Source organism: Hippocampus zosterae, chromosome 9 (assembly GCF_025434085.1).
Source record: "Hippocampus zosterae strain Florida chromosome 9, ASM2543408v3, whole genome shotgun sequence".
NCBI lineage: Eukaryota > Metazoa > Chordata > Actinopteri > Syngnathiformes > Syngnathidae > Hippocampus > Hippocampus zosterae.
Genome location: NC_067459.1, coordinates 24,191,141 through 24,218,540, shown reverse-complemented (window position 1 = coordinate 24,218,540; position 27,400 = coordinate 24,191,141). Strand labels below are relative to the sequence as shown.

Genomic DNA, 27,400 nt, shown 5'->3' with positions numbered 1-27,400 from the left:
GGGGGTGAGGGGGTAGGGGGTGAGGGTAAATTTAGAGGCCAACCAGGTGTGTGTGAGTGTGTGCTGAGTTTGTTTAGTCTACTCAGTGTGTTTGGTTTACAGTCTAGACAGCAGCAGCGCTTTCCCAGGAAACACATGCGCGCACACACACAAAAGGCAGGGGAGGGGGGGGGGGCAATGTTCTGACTTTAAACCAATGGTACCATAATCTCACAAAAACAAGTTTGAGTATGTGAACACGAATAAACACACACACGCAGACACACACACACACACACACACACACACACACGCCCCCTCAATCTAATTGCATCCTGTCCAAACTTGACATTGCTGTCACCTGTTTTGAGCCTTTGGAAGAACCCCACCCCTTCCACCTCCTCCACCAATCAGTATACAGCAAAAAAACATGACATCATCGGCACTGCAGGATCCCTGATCAGAACCCGTCCGGTCTTGTCTTACCCGCCGCGACTCTTCCAAGTGGGTCAAACGCACCACAACCAAGCTAACTTTAGCGACCATGCTAACATTACGGCATGTAGTGCGGCCACTTCCCTGCAGAGTGCGCTGTTGCATAAAGACCGGAGCTGAGTGGGCGCTGGATTTGTTGGGTCTGCAGTGCCTTTTTTGCAACGGTTTTGTAGACAGGTCGCCACAGACACTCGTGTCATTTGTTAACACTTCCATGTGTCCGCTGCGTGGTGACCAATCACATGCCGACGCATGACAGAAAAAGATGGGGGATTGGATGTTCATTGTTGTCTAATTGGATGGCAACTCTGGCTGATTTGGATTGGTTGTGATGTTTTCTTTTGTCTTACGCAGTAAAGTGCTCACACCAAAACAACATGCACTGAAACACACGCACACACCAGCCAATGGTTTGCATCTGTAACCCCACAACATGATAGAAACAAGAAGCGTGTTTGGGGCACGTCTTTGCTGGCTGTCCCTCTATGTGGAAAAGACAAGAATAAGTGTATAAACTGAAGATGACCGCTTCAAAATAGGACTAACAAATTGTGTAATTGTTATTGGCTGTTTTGGGGGAGGGCCAATCTTTTGGGTGGGTAGGTTAACTGTGTTTATTGACTGTCTGTTTTGTAAATTGAGTCTTTCAATTTAGACTGTAAAAAAGTGTGAGTCCAATGGACAGAGCTCCTTTTACAAAAAAAAAGTCTCTCTACGATACCAAAACATAGTGCAATTATTTTCATATTTTCATATAAATAGAATAAAACATTTCCCACTTGGTAGCAAGTAGGCAGAAGACAGGATGTCAACAGTCTTTTTTTCTCTTCCTTAAAATAAAGGAAAAAATATTTTACTGATTAGAAATGATGTTGCTCATCACAGACGTTTTGGAGTTTTTTTGTGCAAAGCTTTTGTAGAAATCGTCTTTCAAGAATCTCACCAGCTAATCGGTTAGCGTTGACTCCTCTGTCAAGTGGAGAACATTAAGGCAGGCACATGCTAAGTAGGAAAAGACCAAAAGGAGGCAAAGAACAAATAATTTTGTGTGCTAGTCCAGTATGTCCCAGTGCTACTATGGCCCAACACGAGTATGGCCCAGCACAAGTACAGTATGTCACAGTGCTAGCATAGTTCAAAGAATATGCTCCAATGAATGAAATGAGATCAATTTGAGCAGGTTAGATAACTCTGAAAATGTGGTTTTGTCTGTGAGCCTCCTTTGAAAGGAATATCCTCACGTTGCTTTGGAATGTCCTCAACCGTTCAAGAATGGAAGTGGACTTCCTGAAATTGTGCCCTGGGTGCTTAGATCTACTCAGTGTCAGCAAAACAGATCAGAGGTTCACCTCCAATCTTTTGTATGTACCTTATTCGAGTCACTTATTGAAACATGACACAAGTGGACTGAACACATTTCAAGTGAACGAAACAAATAGTTCTCTAAGAAGTTTGAAGAAGACGAACAAACAAGTAAATATGTAACAATCCTTCGACAGGAAGTAGAATGCTGTGCAACAGGAAATGACATCCCCGGCGGTGAGGCGCAAACTATCTCTCATTCCCAACCAATCAGAGTGCAGGTTGGTCGTCACAGGTTACTGACCAGTCGGAGCTAGCTCACTAGCTAGCATGGAGTCACACCTGCCGAAGGTCTGCGGATTTCCCTTTTGTGTTCCTCGCGTTCCGGGTATCCACTTCCGGCAGCGGGTGGTAGAGATGTCCTAGCACCTCGCTATAAGTAGGGGGAGCTCCTTTCTGTTTCTGCTGCCGGGTTGCCTGGAGGCTGTGGAGAAAATTTCACCTGTTAATAGAGCACGAGTGAGTGACATCATCGAACGACAACCAGGACTCCACCACTTTGGATCCAGAGAAAGGTCCACACAAAAGCTGCTTCTCATGTGAGAACCCCAAAGTTGAACCCTAATCCTAAACGTTAATCTTGAACCGACACTAAACCATACTGAACAACCATTCTCCTACCCATAACCATTACCCTACAAGAAACTGATCCTTAATCTTAACCGTAGCCCTAAAGCAAGGCCCCTAACCTCTTCACCTTAAAACCTAACAGTACACTAATTCAAAACCGAGAACCTAACTCCCCAAGCCAGAGTGACAGGAAAATAATTCCTCGAGACAATTCAAGTCCCAAGGGAAGATCATTGTCCCATGTCAGTCCAACGTAAGGTTTTCAGTCCCACTAGCAGGCTCGACACCTGGGAGAAGATTCTACCCCTAAAGTCATAACCCTCAAAGATAATTATAGTAATACAAACCCAGAACCTTAACACCCACAACCATTAATGCTAATCATCCCAAAGGAGCTGTCTAGTCCAAAGGCAAAGATCTAGCTCTAAAAGAATGTCCTAATGCCAAAAGAAAGATCTAATCCAGAGACAAGGTTCTAAACCCAAGAGAGAGTTCTAGTCTTGGGAGATGACTATAGTCCCAAGAGAAGACTTTTGTCCTTGAAGACAATTTGAGACCTAAATAAAAAGTATTAGACCATAGAGAAAGAACTAGTTCTGAGAGGAGGTCCTAATCCCAAGATAAGGATCGAGGCCTGAGAAAAGGCTCTGGACCCAAATCAAGATTCCGGTCTCAAGGGAAGGTTGCAAAGATAAAGATCCAGTTCCAAGAGAGAACTTTAATCCCAAGAGAAGGATCTAGTCCCAAAGAGAAGGGTCTAGCCCCCAGTGAAGGTTGAAGTCCTGGGAAATAATTCGACTCACAAGGAAAGGTACTACTCCAAACCAAAAGATTGAGTGCCACCTAAACTAAACCGTTAGCCCTGAACCCTCTTCAAACCTTCTTCGAAGCGAGATTTAGGGAAGACGGCGGTCACGGGTTACCTGGCGCGCACACAGGACGTGGGCGGGTCCAAGGGGTGCGAGTCGAAGACAGTGCGGTTCGGTGGCGGCCGCACGGACTCTCGGTTCAGCTCCATCTGCTGCTCGGGGTCCCGCAGCTGCAGGGTGCACGGACCCTGGTATGGAGGCGGCTCCTCGCCGTCTGACAGCGAGATGGTGGGCGGCAGGTCCATGATCAGGTCGTGGCGCAGGAACGGGAACGTGGGCTGGAAGCGGGCGGCGACGGGAGGGGCACAGCCCTGCGGGAAACGCCGCGGGAGGTACGGTGCGCCTCGCTCTGAACCACGGGGGTGGAATCCGTGCTGCCAAAACAGGATGGCTGAAGGTCATATAACTGTGAGGTCACAGCCGGAAGCATGAAGCAGGAAGCAGGAAGCTTCTGTTACCTCATTCCTGACGCCACTCGGACACCCTGAGCTCCACAGACCCGCTGCCTGATGGCCACAAATGCAAAATTGAGGGAAACATGAACAATAACCATAATAAGTAACCATAAATTCATTTGGACAGATTTTTTTTTTTAATTCGATTTTCCAAGGCAAAGGACGAAGTTGCCCGACTCACCACCGCGAGGTTTTGGCGTGGCCCCGCCCCCGGCAGCGGCGCTTGTCTGGAGAGCAGTGATCGCGCCGACAATCGGTAGTGGTTGAGCACGCAAGTGACCACCACCACCATCACCATCATTACCACCACGATCACCACCATCTGAACCAACTCCAGCTGGGCTACACACACACACACACACACACACACATGCACATGCACACACACGGTAAAAAGGTAGACAATGAAAACAGCATTAAGCTTTTCCTGCATATCTGCAGCACTTTCATGTTTTCAAATCCTGCTCCCAAAGCCAGTTTGACATCAAGAAATGTGGTACACATCTATTAGGAGTACACTCTCCAAAAAAAGTCTTAAAGGGGAAGTCAAGATGAAACAAAAAAAGTCTTAAGAAGCAATGTCCGAAAAGACACAGCAAGTATTGCATTTGACTATGAAGCAGACATTTAGCGTCTTGTTAGCCCTTTCCAGTGGTGATGCTAAAATTAAGCTTCACATTTGCTTTACGAACTAGTGCTGGGATTTTTTTGCGACTCCTCTAGATGGCACTGTATGTTCAACATCGCACTGAAAAACTGAATTGCCATTTCATTCATTCATTCATCTTCCGAGCCGCTTGATCCTCACTAGGGTCGCGGGGGGTGCTGGAGCCTATCCCAGCCGTCTTCGGGCAGTAGGCGGGGGACACCCTGAATCGGTTGCCAGCCAATCGCAGGGCACACAGAAACGAACAACCATTCGCACTCACACTCACACCTCGGGACAATTTAGAGTGTTCAATCAGCCTGCCATGCATATTTTTGGAATGTGGGAGGAAACCGGAGCACCCGGAGAAAACCCACGCAGGCCCGGGGAGAACATGCAAACTCCACACAGGGAGGCTGGAATCGAACCCGGTACCACTGCACTGTGAAGCCGACGTGCTAACCACTGGACTACCGGGCCGCCCTGCCATTCCATTATCCCTTTTTATTTCAAGCAAGAGTGCCATCTAGAGGAGTCAAAAAATATAACAAGTGCTTCAAAAGACACATCTGAAGCTTCATTTTCCATCATTAGTTTCCTGGAGTCCTTAAAGCTTTTTTTAAATTTAATTTTATTTTTTTTTCAGCTCTTGAAGCCAGTTAATCTTAGCAAAATTAAACTTGGTAAGTACATCTGTCACAAGTCGACCCACAAAAAAAAAAAGTCTCAAGAAGCAATGCCCGAAAAGACACAGCAAGTCTGCCATTTGACTTGGAAGCAGACATTTTCGCCACATTTTGTGGTACTTCCCACCTCTGCAAATGATTTGCTCTGTCATGATGAGATGCAGCAGGTTTAGTGTGTCAGACGCCCAGACACAAACACGCACGCGCATACGCACACGCACGTAGACACACGCACAATCCAGACCAGACAGACAGGGCAGGCTTTGTTTAGCAGCAGTCTGCTCGAAATGCTCCACCGCCTCCGAGCACACGCACACACAGTGTTGTTCTCACACTTATCTTTTTTTTAACAGGGTGCACGAAGAGGTCACACACACACACGCGCACACGCACGAACACAAACGTCTAGACAGTACACACGGTGCTGTAAATGTCCTGTGACCACACACACATACACGCACACACGCGCACACAAGCACGCCCGCACACACACACACACACACGATTTACAGGGTATTGTGATATCAGCACTGATAACATCTTTCAGTAATCTATCACGTCCTTTACAGATTGTGAAATCTATTTTTAAATTTATTTTGCCACGGTCAGCTGCTTTTCTACCAATATATCAATTTATCACACTATCGGTATGCTGTGATGCAGTAGTTAGCAACACATGGCGATATACTGTATTACACATTTATATTGCGACAGTTTATGAAATGAAGGAATTTCCTTCGTGTTTTCAATTCAATGTGGGAATAATATTCTTTCATTATAAAGTAACTTGGCCTGTTAGATTTTTTTTTTTTGCAATTATTAAGAAAATGTAATTATTTGATGTCTATGTTGAAGTTTTTCTTCCTTGCATTTCATGTCATTGCTGTGTTGCGAGATCATGATGTAATGAAAATTGCAAAAGTGCCAAATATGGCAATAATATCGCACAAACATATGTCACTCACATTTTTATAAACAATAAATAAATACATTTTAATTCATTGATGCTTTCATTCAACATATCGCTGACCACATATGCTGTACTGCAATAAGATCAATAGGATATCGGAAAAACATGTCACGTTACGAGGTTATTTCAACTTCTCTCTGTTTTCTCCTCGTTTTTCTGACAATTTTGTGATACCCTGTGATGAGGATATTGTAAAAATATTTGATCACATTTGGAGGTCAATTAAACTCCCGTGCTCTATTATTTCATTTTTGTCATGATTCGACTCAAAATATCAATTGATTGATATCAATCACATCATCGTCCTATCGTGATATCAGCAGAATTGTTACAATATTTTACTTTGTAATACTTTGTAAATGTACCTTATATTTAATTTGGAAAATATATTTTTTTCTACATGTTTTTCCCACCACAGCGATTTTTTTTTGTTGATCAAATCATGGCCGTATCGTGATATCGTGGCTGATGGGCTATGGCGGCCTCACTCACCACACAGTTGCGTCGGCACACACTTGTCATGGTTGTGCGCCCCTGCTGAAGGATGCATCGTTGCAAGTCTGTCCGTCGGGCTGTTGATATTCCCGCACTCAAAATTGAGACGACAAATGAAAAATACTTAAACAAAAAAGACACCAACTAAAACGGTGGAAGAGTGTGCGTCCTTCCCGGCAGGCCGACATGCAGTCACTGTGATTGCGCAGCCTCTTTCACCTCTTTTCTTTCCCCCCTGCATTCCCACACAAAACTCAAACAGCTGACCGTGACCCCCCCCCCCCCTTGCCCTCCACCACCCGCTTTCTTGCTGCAAAAGGCTATGAACAAAAGGGCGGCACTGTTGATGGGGAGGGGGTGCTAGGGGGCTGTCTGGCTAAGACAGATGGGTAGTGGGGGGCAAAGTGTTGAGTGGGGGGATGCATGTCGTATAATGAGGCACTCAAATTTCAACTTGGAAAAAAGGGTGTATGTATGTGTTTCTGTGAAAGTAGGGTATTCCGGATTTGCTTAAGTGTTTCAAGACAATGTAAATTACAAACAAAACAAAACATGGTGGTGATAAGCAAGCATTTGTTTAGTTTGCGGTATCAGCAATCACCAATATTTACAGATGAATAACTTTCATATTTGGTCTTGCGCGAGTATTTGTTGTTGTTGTGAACCAATGTGTCACGTTTCAATACCGCACTTTTCTTTCAGTTAGCAAAACAGTGAGAACCAGCCACGCCGCATTTATCGCGGGGCAGTTGTTCGGAATTTGGAGTCACCAATTTGATGCCCATGGGCACAAGGTGTGACATTCGTGGTGGCCTTCGGCCCGCGTCAGGCCATCGCCAGACGCTAGTCCGACCAAGCCAGTTAAGAAATCCTTAATAGAGCCAGCGGCAGTGGGACCATGCTATCGAATCCAATAATAGGTGGACAACAACTGTGTGCTAACGTGCTGCACTCATCATAGATGGCACTGTGTCATTACTGATAAGATAAGAAAAGATAAGAAAACCTTTATTAGTCTCGCAATGGAGAAATTCCCAATTCACAGCAGGAGCCGACGACGAGAAGAAAGGAGCGTCAGCGCGGAGCGCCGATGCGGATTTGGAACTGGGAGTCGCGGCTTGGAGTTTGAAGCGGATTACGCGGGACAGGAGAAGTGAACTAACTCTTTTCGTCAATGGACGCTACAGCTTTGTTGTTTGCTTTCAAAACTTAGCTTGTAGCAGACGTGTGCACATTTTTCAGCATGGCGTCTCTGATCCACTGGTGAAAGGACACTTTCATCCTCTCCTCTTTCATCTGTAACTGCTTCAGACACCAAAGTGTATGCAGAAAAGTGGTGAATATTGCACGACGTTCTGTGTGTGTGTTGTGTTATTTTTGTTATTTTGACTTCAAAATGGCGCCGTGAGAGTGGCTGCCTTTCCAGCAGCTCCTACTTGATGAATGTCATGGCCAAAAAAATGCTGAAAAAAGTCCAAATCAGGTCTGCACGACGTAACAAAGTGACAAAACAAACACAAAAACCAAAAAAAAAGCAAGGCTCATGAGGGCACTTGCCGACGGCGGCCTACTCGGGCGCCATCTTGACTGATGAAACCTACTTAGGTGATCGAAGGCAAACAGAGCAGTTTAGTTGCGATCGACTTGATGCCCTGAGAATTAAATGACCAGGATGAATGACAGCAGCTACAGTCCATCTTATTTCAGAAGTATGCGTCAAACTGGTAGTTTCTGAAACAGATTAGATGCATTCCAGTTCATTTCAATGGGAAAGGATGATTTGAGCATCTTCTGAGTGACGAGCATGGTCACGGAATGAGTTAGACTCGTATTTCAAGCCACCAATGTATATTCATTCATTCATCTTCCTAACAGCTTGATCCTCACTAGGGTCACGGGGGTTGCAGGAGCCTATCCCAGCTGTCTCCGGGCAGTAGGCGGGGGACACCCTGAATTGGCCAATCGCAGGGCACACAGAGACGAACAACCATTCGCACTCACACTCACACCTAGGGACAATTTAGAGCGTTCAATCAGCCTGCCATGTATATTTTTGGAATGTGGGAGGAAACCGGAGCACCCGGAGAAAACCCACGCAGGCCCGGGGAGAACATGCAAACTCCACACAGGGAGGCCGCAGCTGGAATCGAACCCGGTACCTCTGCACTGTGAAGCCCACGTGCTAACCACTGGATTAGCGGGCCGCCCACCAATGTATATTCAAACACCAAATTGTTCGACCAAATCATATCATTTTGTCTCATCAAAGTGTGCTGGCTTCACGCGAACATATAATGCAACCAAACGCTAACGGGCTAACTGAAATTAGCCAAGATGCTACACACGGCGCAGCAACACATAGAAACAAAGCACTCATTTGCACGTCCATATATGCTCTGCCCTCTGAGAACAACCGACACAACTGGCGTTTAGTTGGGGACCTACTCTACTTCTTCTTCTTCATGCTCTAAATTAATTTTGCATCTCTTCCAGTAGTGCCAAGTGCTGCCCCATTGAATGGTGGCACAAAGTGGGACTGCACTTAAGCCTCACAATTCTTACAGTTCAAAAAGAAAGAATAGGGAAAAAAACGAAGAAAAGAGGCGTAGACACCCCTCCCTCTAACATCAACCAGTCCCACCATGACTCAGCAGTCTGGAAACTCACAAATAGCACAGACAGCTGAGTGTGTATATGCGTGTGCGTGTGTGTGTGTGCATGTGTAGGTCACACAATTTGCTTGCCTATTTCCATGAGAAAGGCTATATAGAGGACACACACACACACACACACACACACACTGACTTTGTGCTGCATGGTCACAGTGAGGCCAACAAGTGTGGGAACTTTGCTCCGTAAAACTCTCACGGTATGTGTGCGTGTGTGTGTTTGACAAAATGATTGCCTACGCAGCTAACATGACATATCAATGCAGTGGGGTGCTTCGACATACAAGTGACTTGACTTTGGGGAACAATTTTTCCATAAAGGCTTCACGCCGTTTCTTGCCTACCCTACTTGATGTTTACTGTCAAAGTAAACATTAAAAAAAAAAAAGAGAATTACACCTTTATAACAAACACACAAATTTGCCTTTGGTTAGCATCATGCTAACAGGGAAACACCATAGATGGGCTAATGAATAGAATCTGTTGTGTTACGCCGCTTGAAAAAACTTTCAGGAACAAAACACAGACAAATGACTCTTCAATGTCTGTCAATGGCAAACACACACACACACACACACACACGCACACACACACGCAGTGTCTGAAACGTATGAAAATCAAAGCTCATTATGATCAGCTGCTTGTCTGCCTCTCACAGGCCAAATGTATGCGAGTGTGCCTTATTAGAATGCCAGCCAAAAGGATCCAGACTACACACACGGACGCATGCACACACACACACACACACACACAAGTCATTTAAATTTGAAAGGGTGGGAAGTCAGACAGGGCAAGTTTGACAGTGTGTGTGTGTGTGTGCGTAGTATGTGTCCAAACCTTGACTGTAGACAAAACAAACGTGCACCCAAACCCACACAAAACTGTCAGTGACAAGAAATTTTTTTTTGGGAGGAACCACGCACACCAAAGTGTGTCAAAATAGCGAGCCATATTCTTTTCTTGTACTTTCATCTCACGTTTTGAAGTACTTTCACCTCACGTTTTCAATTTGTAAGAGACGAGCACTCTCAAAGTCCTCGTCCGTGCCTGTTGGGGTCCACTAGATTTTTTGTGATTCAAAACCGACGCCCAAAAAATAAAGGCAATCAAAAGTATACTTTAACTAGGACCCCAACTCTATGGATTTTTTAAGGATAATTCCAATTTGGCAAAGTAAAATTCTCATGACTGATTAATTAAAGAATAAATAATCATTTTAGGGCGGCCCGCTAGTCCAGTGGTTAGCACGTGGGCTTCACAGTGCAGAGGTACCGGGTTCGATTCCAGCTCCGGCTTCCCTGTGTGGAGTTTGCATGTTCTCCCCGGGCCTGCGTGGGTTTTCTCCGGGTGCTCCGGTTTACTCCCACATTCCAAAAACATGCGTGGCAGGCTGATTGGACGCTCTAAATTGTCCCTAGGTGTGAGTGTGAGCGTGGATGGTTGTTCGTCTATGTGTGCCCTGCGATTGGCTGGCAACCGATTCAGGGTGTCCCCTGCCTACTGCCCGAAGACAGCTGGGATAGGCTCCAGCACCCCCCGCGACCCTAGTGAGGATCAAGCGGCTCGGAAGATGAATGAATGAATGAATGAATAATCATTTTAATTGTTGAACAGAACAACTGAGAGAAAAATCAGCATTTTTTTTTTTGCTGATTAATTTGGGGGAGGGATATTTGAATCATCCTTATCTAATCGAATCATGGTCTTAATCGGTCTTAACAGCAAATTGTGAAACTACATACAACATTTTGTCCAAAGTCAAATAGCCTAATGCTACATACGTTTTTTTCCAAATTCCCAAAAGTGAAAGTGGAATATGGACAAAATTATTGGCACACACAGGGAATAAAATGTGAAGAAGAAAAAAAAAGTGACCTACGGGAAACCAAAAGTTTTTTTAATTGCTTGGAAATCATCAGTGTGAAGGACGACTTGAGAGGTTTCCACACTTCTGTCCCAAAATTATTTTGAGATGTAGAAATTTGAGTAACATGACACGAAATTGATGGAAAGGTGTCATATTTCTTGTGAACACTCAGAAAGCTAATGTTGCCGTGTTGGATGACCGGATTAATTGCTGAACAAGTTTGGAGTCATTTGGAGAGCTAATTAACGAGGGCCAAGACACCTGCAGGTTATTTACACCCCCCGCACCCCCTTACATACATACACACACATATACACACTAATTCAAGGAAGAGGCAGCATGTGTGTTGACATCTTTGGACTCCAGACTAATGAATGGCACAACAAAGGCGACCTGACATGTCTGCAGGGCTCAGGCTAAACGCCGTCGTGTATGCAGATCATATGCAAGGCCTGGAACCCTCCAGATGCACACGTTGCGCTCATTAGCATACATGACGCGCTGCTTTTGTGGCGTCTGAGTTGCCAGTGTCTAGAGTCTAGACGGAGAAACAAAAAACAGCTGACAGCTCCAGTGACAGCGGACGACTTTTTGTTTTAAAGCATGGATGTGGTGTGTTTGGAATTCCTGCAAGGATTGGCAATACGATTGGCAAGCCCTCAAAACAGCCGACAAGACATGAAATGCCTGATTCAAACTAAAATGGCACACTTCCTGCGTCTTTTCCGGCAAGGCGTCTTGAGACTTTTTTGTGGGTCTAGTTGTGACAGACATGCAGGGTAAGCAACTTCAAAGGCTTCATTTTTGAAATAATGATGAAGAAACAACGCAATTTCAAGAGGGCCGTGCAACAGCTGATTCAATCCAAAATGCCAAACTCGCTATCCATTTTTGAGCATGGTCTCTTAAAACATTTTTTGTGGCTCTATTGGTGACAGACATGCCTACCAAATTTCACAGTGCGCAGGGTAACTGCCTTCAAGGGCAGCAATGGCCAATTGAAACCAAACCGGCAGACGGCCTGTCAATTTTCCAGTATGGCACCATGAGACTTTTTTTGTGGGTCTTCTCACTCCAGACTTGTATAACAAATTTAATGTTTCCAAGTCGAACTGACTTTGGGAGCTGATTTTCAAAAGCACACACTCAATCCATGTGAAGTCATCCAGCTGACACACACGTCTAGCCTCTGAGTAATGCTGATGTCATGATCTTTGACGAGCAAGTCATCCACTCGGTACAAGTGCGTGTGTGTGTGTGTGTATGTGGCCTCCAATTGGAAGCAGACACTTCCAGATCAGGAGGATGGAAGAAAGGCGGAGGATGTACAGTATATAGCACACCTACAGCAAGTTGAAAGGTGGAGACACATAGCGCCATAGGAATAATATAAAGAGAGAGATAATTGGCAACATACTGGGATACCTCATGCAAAACATAATGGGTAATATAGTGGGTGACATAATGGGAGATGTCGTGGGTGACATAGTTGGAGACAAACTGTAAATGGTGATGCAGTGGGCAACATAATGGGACACATAATGGGAGCTTACCGAGATGATAGATGGGGACAGAGTTGGCGACATAATGGGAACTGTGGGCTAAAAGTGAAGAAAAAACAAGAATTTGGACAAAAGGAGTGCGACACTTGCCGAAATATGTAAAAACCATCCTAGCGTGGAGAAATATGGTTCATATGGACAACAGCAATGAGGTAAAAAAACAAAAAGCATTCAGGCAAGCCATTATGACCACACGCACGCACGCGCAAGCACACACACACACACACGCACACACCACACACCACACACTTCCCGGCTAGACGTCTGCTTCCGGATGACGAAGCCACAAAAATGACACAAACTCTTACGGGAGCAACTTCTTTTTTTCACTCCGCTTTCATTTTGCACGCAGAGAGTGGAATATTTCACGTTTCAACAGCCGCGCACATAAAATATCGCGAGAACACAAAACGTCAAAGTTGACATCTCCGAGCAACAAAAAGTAACACTAAATCCACTTTCGCAGACACTGTAACTTTTCAACGCATGCCGCGAGCTTTAACAGGTCCACGTTGATCGCATTCATCACAGTAATAATCATATTCCTGTACTCACTTGCGTCCATGACGTGCACGGAGCTGAGGCGCGCGCAGCCACACGCGCACGAGACATTGGCGGCCGTTGCGTTCAGGACACCCATGAAAAGTTGGAACGTTTAAATTCTCATGGCTTTCTTTCTTTGTATCTATCTATCTATCTATCTATCTATCTATCTATCTATCTATCTATCTATCTATCTATCTATCTATCTATCTATCTATCTATCTATCTATCTATCTATCTATCTATCTATCTATCTATCTATCTATCTATCTATCTGTCTGTCTGTCTGTCTGTCTGTCTATCATTGAACAGTTTGGGCTTGGTACCATTTCTTCCGTGTTTCCGCGTGCGACCGGCGACTCAACTAACCAGACGTCTGGCGAGGAAGTCTCTCTCTCTCTCTCTCTCTTTCTCTCTCTCTCTCTTTCTCTCTCTCTCTCTTTCTCTCTTTCTCTCTCTCTCTCTCATTCTCTCTCTCTCTCTTTCTCTCTCTCTCTCTCTCTCATTCTCTCTCTCTCTCTCTCTCTTTCTCTCTCTCTCTCTCTCTTTCTCTCTCTCTCTCTCTCTCATTCTCTCTCTCTCTCTCTCTCTCTCTCTCTCTCTCTCTCTCTCTCTCTCTCTACCCCCTTCACACACACACACACACACACACACACACACGCCTGCGCAGACGCAACGAGGCGAACGCGATCTCTCTTACGGGGCTTTTGTCACGTGGCCAATGACGGGAAGATGTCAATTGGAACGTGATGTTGTGACGTCATCGGTGAAGTGCTAGCGTGTGGTGACGTCAAATGAGACAGAGACGCATTTTTAGTTAAAATGTTCAATATCACAAACTGTAGAGCCACAGTGCTGATCGTTAAAATTATTATACGACAAATGAAATTAATTAATATCACATACACCTAGCGATCTGTGATTGATTGGCAACCAATACAGGGTGTACCCAGCCTATTGCCCGAAGATGGCTGGGATAGGCTTCAGCACGCCCGCGACCCTCGTCAGGATAATGGATGGATGGATATACAGTAATTGGATATAATAACTTTGACCGTATATCAAAAGTCAGAGAGGCCCTCTGCTTCCCCCTCCTGGGGTGCACCGTGTACAACTGTATGGAAACTGACAGTGGCCATGCAGTAGGCGACATAATTGGACACAGTGTGTGGCATAATGGGAGACAGAGCGATCGTCATTACGGGTGACGATGTGCAACATAATGAGCTAAGAATACTGCAACAGTGGACCTAATGTAGTGAGTAACCTAGCGGATGACATAATGTCAGACATAGTTGGCAACATCACAGCACTGCAGCAGAGTGTGAGGTAATGTCTGTCTGAGTGGAGCACGAATCCTCTTTTCTCATTACCTGACACAATCTGTCTTCCGCCAACACACACACACACACACACGCGCGCGCGCGCGCGCTTCCTTCTCGCCTCTTTCTGCACTCCCCGTCTCCTGTTCCCCCTCACTGAGCTGGACGCAGTAGACTTATAAACCGAGACTTACTTTTGGGAGGGGGAGTACATACACACAAGAAAACACGCTGACATCACACATTTCAGCTAAGAACAATTAAAAGTGTTTTTGCTGTAACTATAGAACAAGGAAATTGATTCCACATGAATCTAAGTAACATCAGGGGCACTACAACTGAGTGGGCAACATATTGTGTAACACAACAATTTGTGTGACACTTCCCACTCCATCTTCTTCTTCCTCCTCCATGCTACATTTCCTTCTCCCTACCCCTTTCCTGCGTCACACTTAACCACTCAGCCTCATTATTGAGTTGAATATCACGCCTAGACATACACACTCGCACATCCAAGAAGAGATCGCGAGAAATCAGTACGCGAAAAGTTTTGTGCTGATTTCTGTCACTGATAGAAGGTAATTTAGACGTATGTAAATATGAAATATTTTATATGGTACTATAGAAGAATGCACACATTAAAATACTAAACTATGGGACAAAATTAGAATAAATAAAATATCGACTATGAGGCACAACAACAAAAAAGACGTAAGACGTTTGTGCACGTTCTTCCACAAATGACCACAAGAGGTAGACAAAGCTACCAAACGTTCGTGCTTAACTCCAGCTTCCGGTTGTACGTCGTCTTTACTGGTCCCCGCGTCCAGCGCGAAGACATACTGCGGCTGCCAAACTTGGGTTCCACAACAACGCGTCTGCTGGCAACTTTTTGGCTGAGGGCGCCGACATGGACGCGCAGGACAACGCGGCGCAAAATGTCGACTTGACTCTCCGTAACCTGCTCAACTCCGTCCAGTGCGTCACGGCTCGGGTTCGAGGTCAGTTTGGCCTGCTTCGGGTCCGGGAGCAACGCTATGAGCTAAATAATGCTAACGTTAGCGTGCTTAGCATTGTTAGACTCGTTGGTATAACGGGGAGCTAAATGCTAACGTAACGTAGAAACACACAACTGTGAGGTTTTGCAAATTGATATCATGTCAACCGTAAAACGTAGGAAAAGAAAACTAATGTGAAAGCCACACTATACTGGTTTTACCGTTTTAGCAGGACTCCGTATTCTACGATGTCAGACATATTGGTAACTGGACGAGTTTTTAACAGGGCTATTTCTCCCCTGACCAGAGACGTCAACGTTACTGGATGGATATATGTCATAAAATTTATGAATTAAGGAAAAGGCTCAACAACAGGTGGATTTCTTTTCTGAAACATCATAACTATAAATTTCAACGCATGATAAAATCCGCAGGTCAAAGATAAAAATGAAAATCGGTTAAAAACCTGATGTGCTCGAAAAAAGTAAAGGAATTTTTGAAAATCAGCGTAAAAAATACCAACCGAAGCACATCTAGGACTACAATTTGCTGTCGACCATTGTTATCATTTGAGAAAAAAAGCCATTTTAAAACATCAACTACCATCCATTCATCATCTGAAGCGCTTTATCCTCACAAGGGTCTTGGGCATGCTGGAGCCTATCCCAGCCATCTTTGGGCAGTAGTCAGCTTTACTATGCAAAACAATGATCCATCCAGTAACTAAAATGATTTCATAAAGGTTGTGGAGTAAAACTTAAGTCCCTCTGGAGTGATATTACACAATTGTTTAGTTGTTTCTTTAATCACTGAACATTACTCAGTGGACAACAATATTTGGTTAGTAACCAGTAATAAAGGAACAAAGTGTTTGACAATACACGTGAATACAAAATAATATGTTCTCCAGCGAGTTGATAGAATAATTGATTAAAAACATATTTGATAGTGACAAGCCCTGTTGGCGCCGTAAAGGAAAAAGAAGGGCCACACATGGAGCGGGTCTACTTGTGCCTACGGGTGGTATGAAGTCAACTGTGCTTCCGTAATATGGAGCTCAAATGCTAACACTGACATTCGTGTTTCTGCCTCAGACGGAGAGCCCAATGAGCGCGATGGAGACTTCAACCTCTCCAACTTTTGGGACACTTTGGGTTGAGTACTTCAGTGGAAGATACATGATCATTATACCTTTTCAATGCTAATGGACAGCTGTAACCTTAATGCTAATTCTAAGCCCCTGTGTTGCAGGCCAGGCGGTGAAGGCGGTATCTCAGGAAGCCACCAAAGTCAGCCTGGCCTTCTCCAAGCCGCCGGTGCCGTCACAGCAAGTTCGTTATCTGAACATTTTGGGAAGATGTGACAGGATCAGCCTGTGACTATACATTGTTTTTTTTGTTTGTTTTTTTTGGGGGGGGGTTGTTTTCTGACCGCAGGATGGAGAGCAGCTGGCCGACTCTGTCCTCAAAAGCGTTCTCAGCCTTGCCACCATTTATTACTGGCTTCCCAAGAGCCAAGGTAATGCTTGCTAACTGAGACAATCTCCTGCTTTCAGGCAGCAATGCCATAACAGCACATTTAGTTGCCTTTGCGGGGTGGGGGGGGGGGGCAGTGGCAATAAAACAGGCCAAAGGATGTCAGCGTGTAATGTTTACACGTATTGGCGAACTTTCAAAGGCGGAAAGTTATCAGGTTGATGTTGCACATCAGTGCCGTTTACACAGACCTGAACACAAAAGGTGGAAATTGGTAAGCGTGACTGAAAGTGACTGTTACTGCCACTCCTGAACCAGTAATGCAGAATGTCCATCATCCCACCTCTGTTTGGGTTGTGTGCCAGCATTCTGACGGTGGAATATTGCCAATATTGCCAATTCAACTTGGCAATGGTGTCCCCCCCCCCCCCCCCACCCCCCACCCACCATTCTATGTCAGTGATGTTCCTAGAGTAATGGGAAAATGGCAGCAAATGTTGTGCTCTTTCGTCATTCCCTTTGTTTGTGTCAGGCGTCAGTCTACGTCAGCAAGTGCGGGACGCCACCGTGCAGGTTCTGGAGGGGCTGATGCAGCTCCTGGAGGTCATACTTACTTCGCCATTACAGAGGTACACACAAGGATGTCCGGAGAAAGGATTTAGATTGTGGGAGGTGAAGAACTGACTTGTCTCCTCCTAGTCTGACTCAGGAGCAGCTGAGGTCTACGGGAGGCGTGTGGTCAGCATGTGACCGCTTCACCCGCCTACCTCAAGGTTAGTTCGTGTGCATCACTTCCATAATTACGTAACAAATTACCAACAGCGCCTACTTACTTGACTACCTACGGACTTGGCTGGCCACCTACCAACCGACGTACTGACCTGCCTACCTCTTCCCATTTATCTCTGTACCTACCCTCCTACTTAACCACAGTGATGAAAGTCCTCCGGATTTTCCCGGAATTCCGGATGTACACATTTTCATGAAAAATAGCCTAAAATTAATCCGGATATTAGTTGACAACATATGTATATACAGTATATATATATCTCATCTTCCGTACCGCTTGATCCTCACTAGGGTCGCGGGGGGGTGCTGGAGCCCATCCCAGCCGTCTCCGGGCAGTAGGCGGGGGACACCCTGAATTGGTTGCCAGCCAATCGCAGGGCACACAGAAACGAACAACCATTCGCACTCACACTCACACCTAGGGACAATTTAGAGTGTTCAATCAGCCTGCCACGCATGTTTTTGGAATGTGGGAGGAAACCGGAGCACCCGGAGAAAACCCACGCAGGCCCGGGGAGAACATGCAAACTCCACACAGGGAGGCCGGAGCTGGAATCGAACCCGGTACCTCTGCACTGTGAAGCCGACGTGCTAACCACTGGACTACCGGGCCGCCTTAGTATATATATATATATATATATATATATATATACTGTATATATATATTTACAGTATATATATGCTTTTTTTTTCACAAAAGTCCGCTTTCATCTCAGTAACCAGCTCTTTTAATATTGATGTTTCCCTTCCAGACAATAAGGCTGCAGTGGTGCTGGTCCTAACTGGGCAGAGCGGCATTGTCAAAGACGCCATTGAGGAGTTAGAGCAGGTAGAGGCCGCTCAGACGCTACCACGGCCGCCCCTGCGCGCAACTCCACCTAAACGGGAACGTCTGCGTTGATCTACCAGGCGCTGTCCGAAGCCCACGACCCGTTTGGGGACATCCTGGATGACGAGGAGGATGGTGAGGAGCCGCGGGGCAACCGAGACACGTACTGGTCGGAGCGGGACCGCCGCGTGGTCGCCACCTGCCAGGGGATGATGAAGGCGGCGGCCGCCTGCCTGAGGAAAACGACGGCGGCCGTCAGGACCCGCGGGGACGCCCGCGCGCCGCAAAGTGTGGCTCAGCTAGACGACCTTATCGATGGCATCAAGGGAATCAGCCCAGGGTACGTATGCGGTCCAGCGTACAAGCACACGCACAGACATACACGCACGCACGCTCACACACACACACACACACACACACACACAAACACGACCTTTCCTTCCAACGCCCCAAGCAGTCTACCTATTTACCAAGCTTTCCTTGTTCCTTCCCATCCACCTACTTATCCACCTTTTGAAAAAAAGTACCTCCACCCACACACATTTTTTGGCACTTGCCTTGTATTGCGTAGCATTTGGAAGCATCAAAACACCTTTGCCAAAGTTAGGTGCCAAAGTAGAAAAAACAAAAATGCTTCTTGTTTAAAAAAAAAAGAAAAGTCTTGTCCAACTGTTGTTGTCAAAAGACAACAAAAACACGCCCACACACCAGCATGCTTCTCATGTTCGTTTTGTATTTCTTAACAGAGTTGATGACCTGGCTTTGTGTGTGTACCCACCTCTGGACTACAACAGTGTGGACAGTCATGTAAGTCTACAGCGGCCACACAAAAACACTTGACAATAAAGTTGTATCCAATCCAATCCAAAAACGTGTGCACAAACGCACATGCTGTTCGACAAATACGCAAAAAAATGCGTGTGCACAGAAAACGCACAAACGCGCTGAAATGCTAAACTTCGAAACAAACAAACAAGAAAAACTGCACACACAAGGAAATATACACAAGCACGTGTACTCAAATAACCTCTCACACGCACACACTCAAACTCGCATGCACGCGATTGCCGGCCACACACGCAGACATGTACACATACATTACAACACACAAACGTCCATAAACACACATGTGCATAATCATGCACATTAAACACACGCACACATATAAAAATGCCCACAAACACGAACAAAAAACAAGCGCACACACACGTCAACCCGCCCAAACACACACAGACTCACAAAATGCTCGCACAACAAAGACACACAGACACACACACACACACACACACACGCCCATTCTGGTAAGGAATGCGAGTGGCTCGCCTGCAGATTCTTGTGGTTTGTCGCATGAGTGATTGTATGCGCAATCAAATTGAATGAACTGGATGTTATTGATTGACACCTGTTTATCAGAATCAGAATCAGAATCATCTTTATTGGCCAAGTATGTGGAACACACAAGGAATTTGTCTCCGGTATAACACGCTGCACTAGTATCATCGTAAACAACAAAATCATTGAACCATTTTAGAGTAACCACTAGTTTTGAAGTACCATTTTGTGGTGCAAGAAGAGTGACTGTCAGTGACTGTTTAAGGAGTTAATGGCTAGAGGGAAGAAGCTGTTTAAGTGTCTACTGGATTTGGTGCGCATGGATCTGTAGCGTCTGCCTGAGGGGAGTGGCTGAAAAAGGTGGTGGGCAGGGTGCGGGGGATCCAGGAGGATTTTCCGTGCCCTTGTCTTGATTCTTGCAGTGTGCAAGTCCTCAAGAGTGGGTAGGGCGGTGCCAACGATTTTTTCTGCCGTCCTAACTGTCCGTTGAAGTCGGATTTTGTCCTTTTTTGTGGCGGCCCCAAACCAAACCGTGATGGAAGAACACAGGATTGATTCGATGACTGCAGTGTAGAACTGTCGTAGCACCTCCTGTGGCAGGCCATGCTTCCTCAGCAGCCTCAGGAAGTACATCCGCTGCCGGGCCCTTTTCAGGATGGAGATGGTGTTGACTTCCCACTTCATGTCCTGGGAGACTGTGATTCCCAGGAACTTGAAGGTCTCGACGGTTGACACAGGGCAGTTGGATAGTGTGAGGGGCAACTGAGGAGAAGAATGTTTCCTGAAGTCCACGATCATCTCTACAGTTTTGAGCGTGTTCAGCCCGAGGTTGTGTCGGCCGCACCAAAGCTCCAGCTGCTCCACTTGTTGGCGGTACGCAGACTCGTCGCCGTCTTTGATGAGACCGATGACCGTGGTGTCGTCTGCGAACTTTATGAGTTTGACAGCTGGATCTGTTGAGGTGCAATCGTTTGTGTAGAGAGAGAAGAGCAGAGGCGAGAGGACACATCCCTGTGGGGCACCAGTGCTGGTAGTGCGTATTGATGATGTTGTTGCTCCCAGTCTCACCTGTTGTGTCCGTCCCGTCAGGAAGCTGAGGATCCACTGGCAGATCGTAGGGGACACACCAAGGTGGAGTAGTTTGGGGGTGAGGAGTTCCGGGATGATGGTGTTGAACGCAGAGCTGAAATCCACAAACAGAATCCTTGCGTAGGTCCCTGTGCTGTCGAGGTGCTCGAGGATGTAGTGCAGACCTATGTTGACTGCGTCTTCCACAGACCTGTTTGCCCGGTAGGCAAACTGGAGAGGGTCCAGCTGGGGTCCAGTGACGTTCTTTAGGTGATTCAGCACAAGGCGTTCAAAGGACTTCATGACCACAGACGTCAGGGCGACAGGCCTGTAGTCGTTCAGTTCCGATGTTGCCGATTTCTTGGGAACTGGGATGATGGTAGACTGTTTGAAGCAGGATGGGACCTCACACAGCTCCAGGGATCTGTTGAAGATTTGTGTGAAGACCGGAGCCAGCTGGTCAGCGCAGACTTTCAGGCAGGAGGGGGACACTTTGTCGGGCCCCGGAGCTTTCTTGATCTTTTGCTGCTTGAAGAGCCGTCTCACGTCCTGTTCGTGGATCTGTAGTGGAGAAAAAGAGGGTGGGGGGCTAGGTAGAGTGGTTTCTGGTAGAGGTGGGTGTGTGTGGGAAATGGGGGTGTCCTTTTCAAATCGGCAGAAAAACATGTTTAGTTCATTAGCAAGACCCTTATTGTTCACTGTTTGGGGGGATGGCATTCTATAGTTAGTGATTGCTTTCAGGCCATTCCATACAGATGCAGAGTCGTTAGCAGAGAACTGGTTTTTCAGCCTCTCTGCATAGCTTCTCTTTGCGATGTTAATTTCCTTTGTCAATTGGTTTCGGGCATGTTTGTACAGTGCCCGATCTCCACTTCTAAATGCGGCCTCTTTCTCTTTCCTGAGTTGCCTGAGTTTGGGAGTAAACCATGGCTTGTTATTGTTGAAGGAGCGGAATGACTTCGTTGGTACACACATGTCCTCACAGAAACTGATGTATGATGTTACAGTGTCTGTGTATTCATCCAGTGTGCCCGTTGAAGTTTCAAAGACGCCCCAATCAGTGCAATCTAAGCATTCTTGTAGAGCTAGCTTTGCTTCATCTGTCCATTTTTTCACAGTCTTAACAACCGGTTTAACACATTTGAGTTTCTGTCTGTATGTAGGTATTAAGTGGATTAAATTGTGGTCAGAAAGACCCAATGCTGCGCGGGCGACCGATCGGTATGCATTTTTGATTGTTGTATAGCAGTGATCTAGAATGTTGCCTTCTCTGGTGAAACAGTCTATGTGCTGCTTATATCTGGGAAGTTCACGGTTAAGATGTGCTCTATTAAAATCGCCCAAAATGATCAGGGGTGACTCTGGGTATTTTAGTTCGAGTTTGTTTACTTGTTCGGCTAGCGTTTGTATCGCCGTGTTAGCGTTAGCTTGTGGCGCAATGTAAACACCGACTAGTAAAAAGGAGGTGAACTCACGTGGCGAGTAGAATGGCTTGCAGTTTAAAGACAGCGACTCCAGGTCCGGGCTGCAGTGTGCGTCGAGCTTCGTGACATCAGTGCACCATTCTTCGTTGATATAGAAGCAAATCCCACCACCTTTCGATTTCCCCGATAGCTCCGTGTCGCGGTCGGCTCGGAGAAGGCGGAAGCCGGGTAGATGTAGCGCGGGATCTGGATGGCGGTCACTGAGCCAGGTTTCAGTGAAGCAGAGCGCAGCAGAACGTGCAAATGTTTTGTTGGTCTTTGTGAGGAGAATAAGTTCGTCCATCTTGTTTGGCAGAGATCGTAGATTAGCAAGATGGATCGATGGGAGCGGGGTTCGAAATCCGCGCTGCCTGAGCTTGACGAGCACGCCGGCTCGCTTCCCCCTCCTCCGGCGGCGTCTCCATGCTCCGTACAGCGCAGCCGCTCCGCTCGCAATTAGCTCCGAAAAACCTTGTGGATTTTCGTGTGCTGGTGAAAAAAGACCGAGCGTAGACTCCCCAATGCGCAGCAACTTTTCCCTCGTGTAAGTAAGCCGCTCAGGGTCGCCAAAAACAAACGAAAATAACAAAAACAGGGATAATACTAGGGAGCGTGTGACCGAGGCTGCCATACCTGTCGGCGCCTGATGACGACTTATTGCGCAAGACGTTCCCGAAGGTGAGGTCAAGTCCAACATTTCCTGTTTGGTGTGGCCCCGCCCATCCAAACACGATATTCTGGTGAATATTGTTCATTCATTCATCTTCCAACCGCTTGCTCCTCACTAGGGTCGCGGGGGGTGCTGGAGCCTATCCCAGCCGTCTTCGGGCAGTAGGCGGGGGACACCCTGAATCGGTTGCCAGCCAATCGCAGGGCACACAGAGACGAACAACCATTCACACTCACACTCACACGCGTCGGGACAATTCAGAGTGTTCAATCAGCCTGCCATGCATATTTTTGGAATGTGGGAGGAAACCGGAGCACCCGGAGAAAACCCACGCAGGCCCAGGGAGAACATGCAAACTCCACACAGGGAGGCCGCAGCTGGAATCGAACCCGGTACCTCTGCACTGTGAAGCCAACGTGCTAACCACTGGACTACCGGGCCGCCCTGGTGAATATTGTGTTTGCGGAATATGAATTAAGAAGAAAACTGCACTGGTTTGGATCCTCCGCAAGGGACCTCTTTTCCGGGTGGCGTCATGTGACTCGCTTTCGTTTACCACCTTCAAATCCAAACTGTTATCATTTTAAATCTTTTTCCAGCGTAGTGATCTAAAACACCGTTCTTACAATTGGGACTGTATTCAGAATGGGACAGCCACGTTTAAATAGGACCAAACACACCTGCCACCATTTCAAGTATCTCAGATGAACTCCAAATAAGGTTCAACTGTTCAGGCTGCGCAACCATAGTTCAGTTATTTTTTACTTTGGCTCTCGAAAGGATGACAAAAAAATACGTTTGGCTGAGTTGCAGAGGTTATAAACTGCATTAATGGGCCATGTTTTGAAAGGATTATTCCTGGTCTCATTTTATGATATCACAGAAATACTCATTTTGAATACAATACAATACAATACAATACATGCTGATTTATATAGCGCTTTCACAACAGCGGCAGCTGTAACAAAGCGCTTTACAAAACAGTTAACATAAAGTAAAATAATAAAAACAACACATAACATAAAACACGGACAGTCGTGCAGTCCTAACCACTTTTCCATCACACGCTTTGTTGTTAGAAGCAGTTTGAGATGAAAGAGGAGAGAATCAAAGTGTCCTTTAACCAGTGGATCAGAGACGTCATTTTCAAAATGTGCACACGTCGGCTACAAGCTAAGTTTCAAAGTCAACAAGAAGCTGTAGCATCCATTGACGAAAAAAGAGATTGGTTCACTTCTCCTGTCCCATGGAAATCCACTTCAATTCCAAGCGGCGACTCACGGTTCCAAATACGCATCGGCGCTCTTCGCCAACGCTCCTCTCTCCTCATCCTCAACTTCAGCGGCCATCCATCCAGCCGCACCAACGCCGACTGTCCAACAGCGCTGACATAGCCACTGAACAAAACGGGGTTGTGAAAAATGCTGCCCATTACTGGCGCAAAAAACACAAGCGCCCCAGGTCTGTCCAGCACCGACAGTCAATGGCGCCGACATTCCTCCCAATCAAAATCTGCGCTGGTACAGGCGTGCTGCCGAGAAGGCGCAACCACCAAGCACAGATACTGCTCCTTTGACGAATGTCGTGGCCAAAAAGCGCCGAAAACGGTCCATATCAGGTCCGCACAATGAAACAACAAACAACATGTGACAAAACAAAAGACAAAAACGACAAAAAAGAACAAAAAAGCAAGGCTCTTGAAGAGCACTTGCCGAAGGCTGCCTACTCGGGCGCCATCTTGGGAAAAAAAAAAAAAAAAAAAAAATAGGGTGTGTGTAGACTTTTTTTTTTTGTTAATCCACCAAACATGTTTCAACAAAATTGGCAAACCAATTCTAAGAGGAAGTACTTATTTTCAGATTGTCTACAAGTTCATTCAAGTTATTGCTGCAAAAATAACAAAAAAAACATTTGCTCTCAGGAGGACTCAAAAGAAATCCCAGAAAGGGGGCTGGTGGTGGTGGGGGTTGGTTGAAGCAAAAAGCATATCTTTTGAATGTTATTTGTTTTTTTTCTGTGAATGGGTGACACCGGTTTTAAAATTATTGCAACAGCTCCCCCGTTTCAGGTGCTTTTATTCCCGTTTAAATGTCTTAACGTTCTCGGGCTCTCTTATTTATCTGAACTGCTTTTAATCATATTCGCCTCGCGGATTCCGACGTCCTTTTTTTGATTATTCCCCGTGTGGGGACCATCTGGTCAAAATGGAGCCACACCTTGTCGTGGAAAGCCGATGACGCCATCGTCTTGATGGTGAAATCTCCCAACCCTGCCAAACCAAACCACTACTATGTCAAACCTGTCCAAAAGGTTTCGTTGCGCAATTCCCCGAGCGCCATCAGTATTTTGATGCAGCGACTACCTCGTCATCATTTTTTTTTTAATTCCCAAAGCTTTTCAAGCGACACAAAGATCTTTTTGAAAGAAGCTTTTCAATAAAAGTTAATTTTAAAACAGTTCATTGCTGAATTAATACACATTCATTCATTCATTCATTCATTCATTCATTCATCTTCCGTACCGCTTGATCCTCACTAGGGTCGCGGGGGGTGCTGGAGCCTATCCCAGCTGTCTCCGGGCAGTAGGCGGGGGACACCCTGAACCGGTTGCCAGCCAATCGCAGGGCGCACAGAAACGGAACAACCATTCGCACTCACACTCACAGCTAGGGACAATTTAGAGTGTTCAATCAGCCTGCCACGCATGTTTTTGGAATGTGGGAGGAAACCGGAGCACCCGGAGAAAACCCACGCAAACCCGGGGAGAACATGCAAACTCCACACAGGGAGGCCGGAGCTGGAATCGAACCCGGTACCTCTGCACTGTGAAGCCCACGTGCTAACCACTGGACTACCGGGCCGCCCATTAATACACATAAGTACACCAAAAAAATTGCCGTGACCTGGAACCAGGAATTGAAAAGTTTTCCTACGCAGGGGACACCCTGAACCAGTTTCCAGGCAATTGCAGTGCACACACAGACGATCAACTATCCGCGCTCACACTCACACCTAAGGACAATTTTAAGTGTTCAATCAGCCTGCCATGCATGTTTTTGAAATGTGGGAGGAAACCGGAGTACCCGGAAAAAAACCAGGCAGGCCCGAGGAGAACATGCCAACTCCACACAGGGAGGCCAGAGCTGGAATAGAACCCTTGACCTCTGCCCCTAAACAATTCAGGAAAAAAAAAACACAAATGGGAGATTGTTGTTACAGGTAGGGATCGGTCAGTCATTGCCAGAAATTCCTGCAGCTCCTTCAGTGGTCATGTGTGCCCCGGGCCGTTCCCGCCTGTCAGGTTTTCTTACTATCTTGTCAAATTTAGTTTAGTTGCCACACATTTCCGCACCTTCTTGGGGGTGTTTCAGTAGGCCTCTTCATTTTTACAGATTCCAGTTTTCTTATCATCTCTGCGGTGGCAATACGGGAGATTGCTGTCATTGGGAGAAGTGATAAGTGCTCATTTTAATTGCAGGTGACCAAACTGGCGGCGCTTTTGAAGAAAGTCCTCGCCATAATCAGGTGAGGGCCATTTTCTGTTTGCTCTTTATTTCTGCCAGTCCACCATGACGGAAGAAATTATGAGGTGATTATTCAGGGCAGAAGTTGCCTTTTGTTACATTCAGTCCACTGTTGGACTCTTTCTACATTATTTCCGAGTTCTGCATTGCTCTTGCTCTCTGTGTTTTTGTATTATTTAAAAACTGTGTTTTAAATCTAAAGCAGTGCCATCAAATGGCATAAAAGAGCGGTCCCCAACCTATTTTTGTGTCACGGAACGCGACACTTCGAGGAAGTTCCTGCATTTCGCGGACCGTTCGCCGACCGGTTTGACGCCGACCGGTTTGACGCCGACCGGTTTGATGCTGCACCTGCAGTGGTTGCTAAGTCGCGTTGAAATTCGAGTTCGGGCGAGCTGTTTCAAGTCTGATTTCAGTGGCACGAGTACAAGAATTCAAGTCAGGCGTCAGGAGTCAGTTTGTGGAGTTCGCGGAACAGTGTTTGAGAAAATTGTTGATGTTTGTGCCAGACGCCTGCAGCTCGATCTGCCTTGACATGACAATGCCGTAACGAATTCCACGTTGATTATCCGTCCTCTTCCCGCCTGTCACTTTCTCCACCCCCAAACTAGGTCCAGTCACATCTGTGGTGAAGCCGAACTAACCTGGGTTCAGTTCCTGAATGGAGCCGTGGACCACAACTTGCAAAAAGCCAAAGATCTCCTTCGGCTGGACAGCTAGTGTGTGTGTGTGTGTGTGTGTGTGCGCGCGTGTGTGTAGCATT

The 27,400-nt window shown here is 46.3% G+C and overlaps 3 protein-coding genes and 1 long non-coding RNA gene across 8 annotated transcripts in view; 2 read left to right on the top strand and 2 right to left on the bottom strand.

Annotated features, from left to right (window-relative positions):
- Nucleotides 1-27,400, top strand: part of pigu (phosphatidylinositol glycan anchor biosynthesis, class U) — a 97,330-nt gene that overhangs the window by 66,695 nt on the left and 3,235 nt on the right. The window contains exon 13 of one of the 3 annotated variants that reach the window (XR_007964128.1): nucleotides 25,345-25,356. The exons of 1 other annotated variant lie outside the window; for it this stretch is intronic. The gene's annotated coding sequence lies outside the window, so the exon portion shown is untranslated. Of the gene's footprint in view, nucleotides 1-12,777; nucleotides 12,795-25,344; nucleotides 25,357-27,400 lie in introns of those variants that run through there. One more of the 3 variants, XR_007964127.1, reaches the window with a different exon arrangement.
- Nucleotides 934-13,618, bottom strand: pmepa1 (prostate transmembrane protein, androgen induced 1). 3 transcript variants are annotated; one of them, XM_052076374.1, is made up of 6 exons: nucleotides 13,181-13,618; nucleotides 12,617-12,664; nucleotides 3,912-4,072; nucleotides 3,734-3,781; nucleotides 3,330-3,649; nucleotides 934-2,260 (listed from the first exon to the last, which is right to left on the bottom strand). In XM_052076374.1, the coding sequence occupies exons 1-6, from the start codon at nucleotides 13,263-13,265 to the stop codon at nucleotides 2,113-2,115; spliced, it is 810 nt and encodes a 269-aa protein (XP_051932334.1). In that variant the 5' UTR covers nucleotides 13,266-13,618; the 3' UTR covers nucleotides 934-2,112. The 3 variants fall into 3 exon arrangements, with proteins under 3 accessions (XP_051932334.1, XP_051932335.1, XP_051932336.1); XM_052076375.1 differs by lacking the exon at nucleotides 12,617-12,664; XM_052076376.1 differs by lacking the exons at nucleotides 12,617-12,664; nucleotides 13,181-13,618 and adding an exon at nucleotides 6,525-7,694.
- Nucleotides 15,321-27,398, top strand: ccndbp1 (cyclin D-type binding-protein 1). Its single transcript, XM_052076329.1, has 11 exons — nucleotides 15,321-15,491; nucleotides 16,583-16,642; nucleotides 16,740-16,819; nucleotides 16,925-17,006; nucleotides 17,496-17,592; nucleotides 17,663-17,736; nucleotides 18,505-18,581; nucleotides 18,662-18,921; nucleotides 19,328-19,388; nucleotides 26,592-26,638; nucleotides 27,249-27,398. The coding sequence occupies exons 1-11, from the start codon at nucleotides 15,401-15,403 to the stop codon at nucleotides 27,355-27,357; spliced, it is 1,038 nt and encodes a 345-aa protein (XP_051932289.1). The 5' UTR covers nucleotides 15,321-15,400; the 3' UTR covers nucleotides 27,358-27,398.
- Nucleotides 16,904-17,546, bottom strand: LOC127607766 (uncharacterized). Its single transcript, XR_007964143.1, has 2 exons — nucleotides 17,407-17,546; nucleotides 16,904-17,247 (listed from the first exon to the last, which is right to left on the bottom strand). It is a non-coding gene; the product is annotated as an uncharacterized LOC127607766 (long non-coding RNA).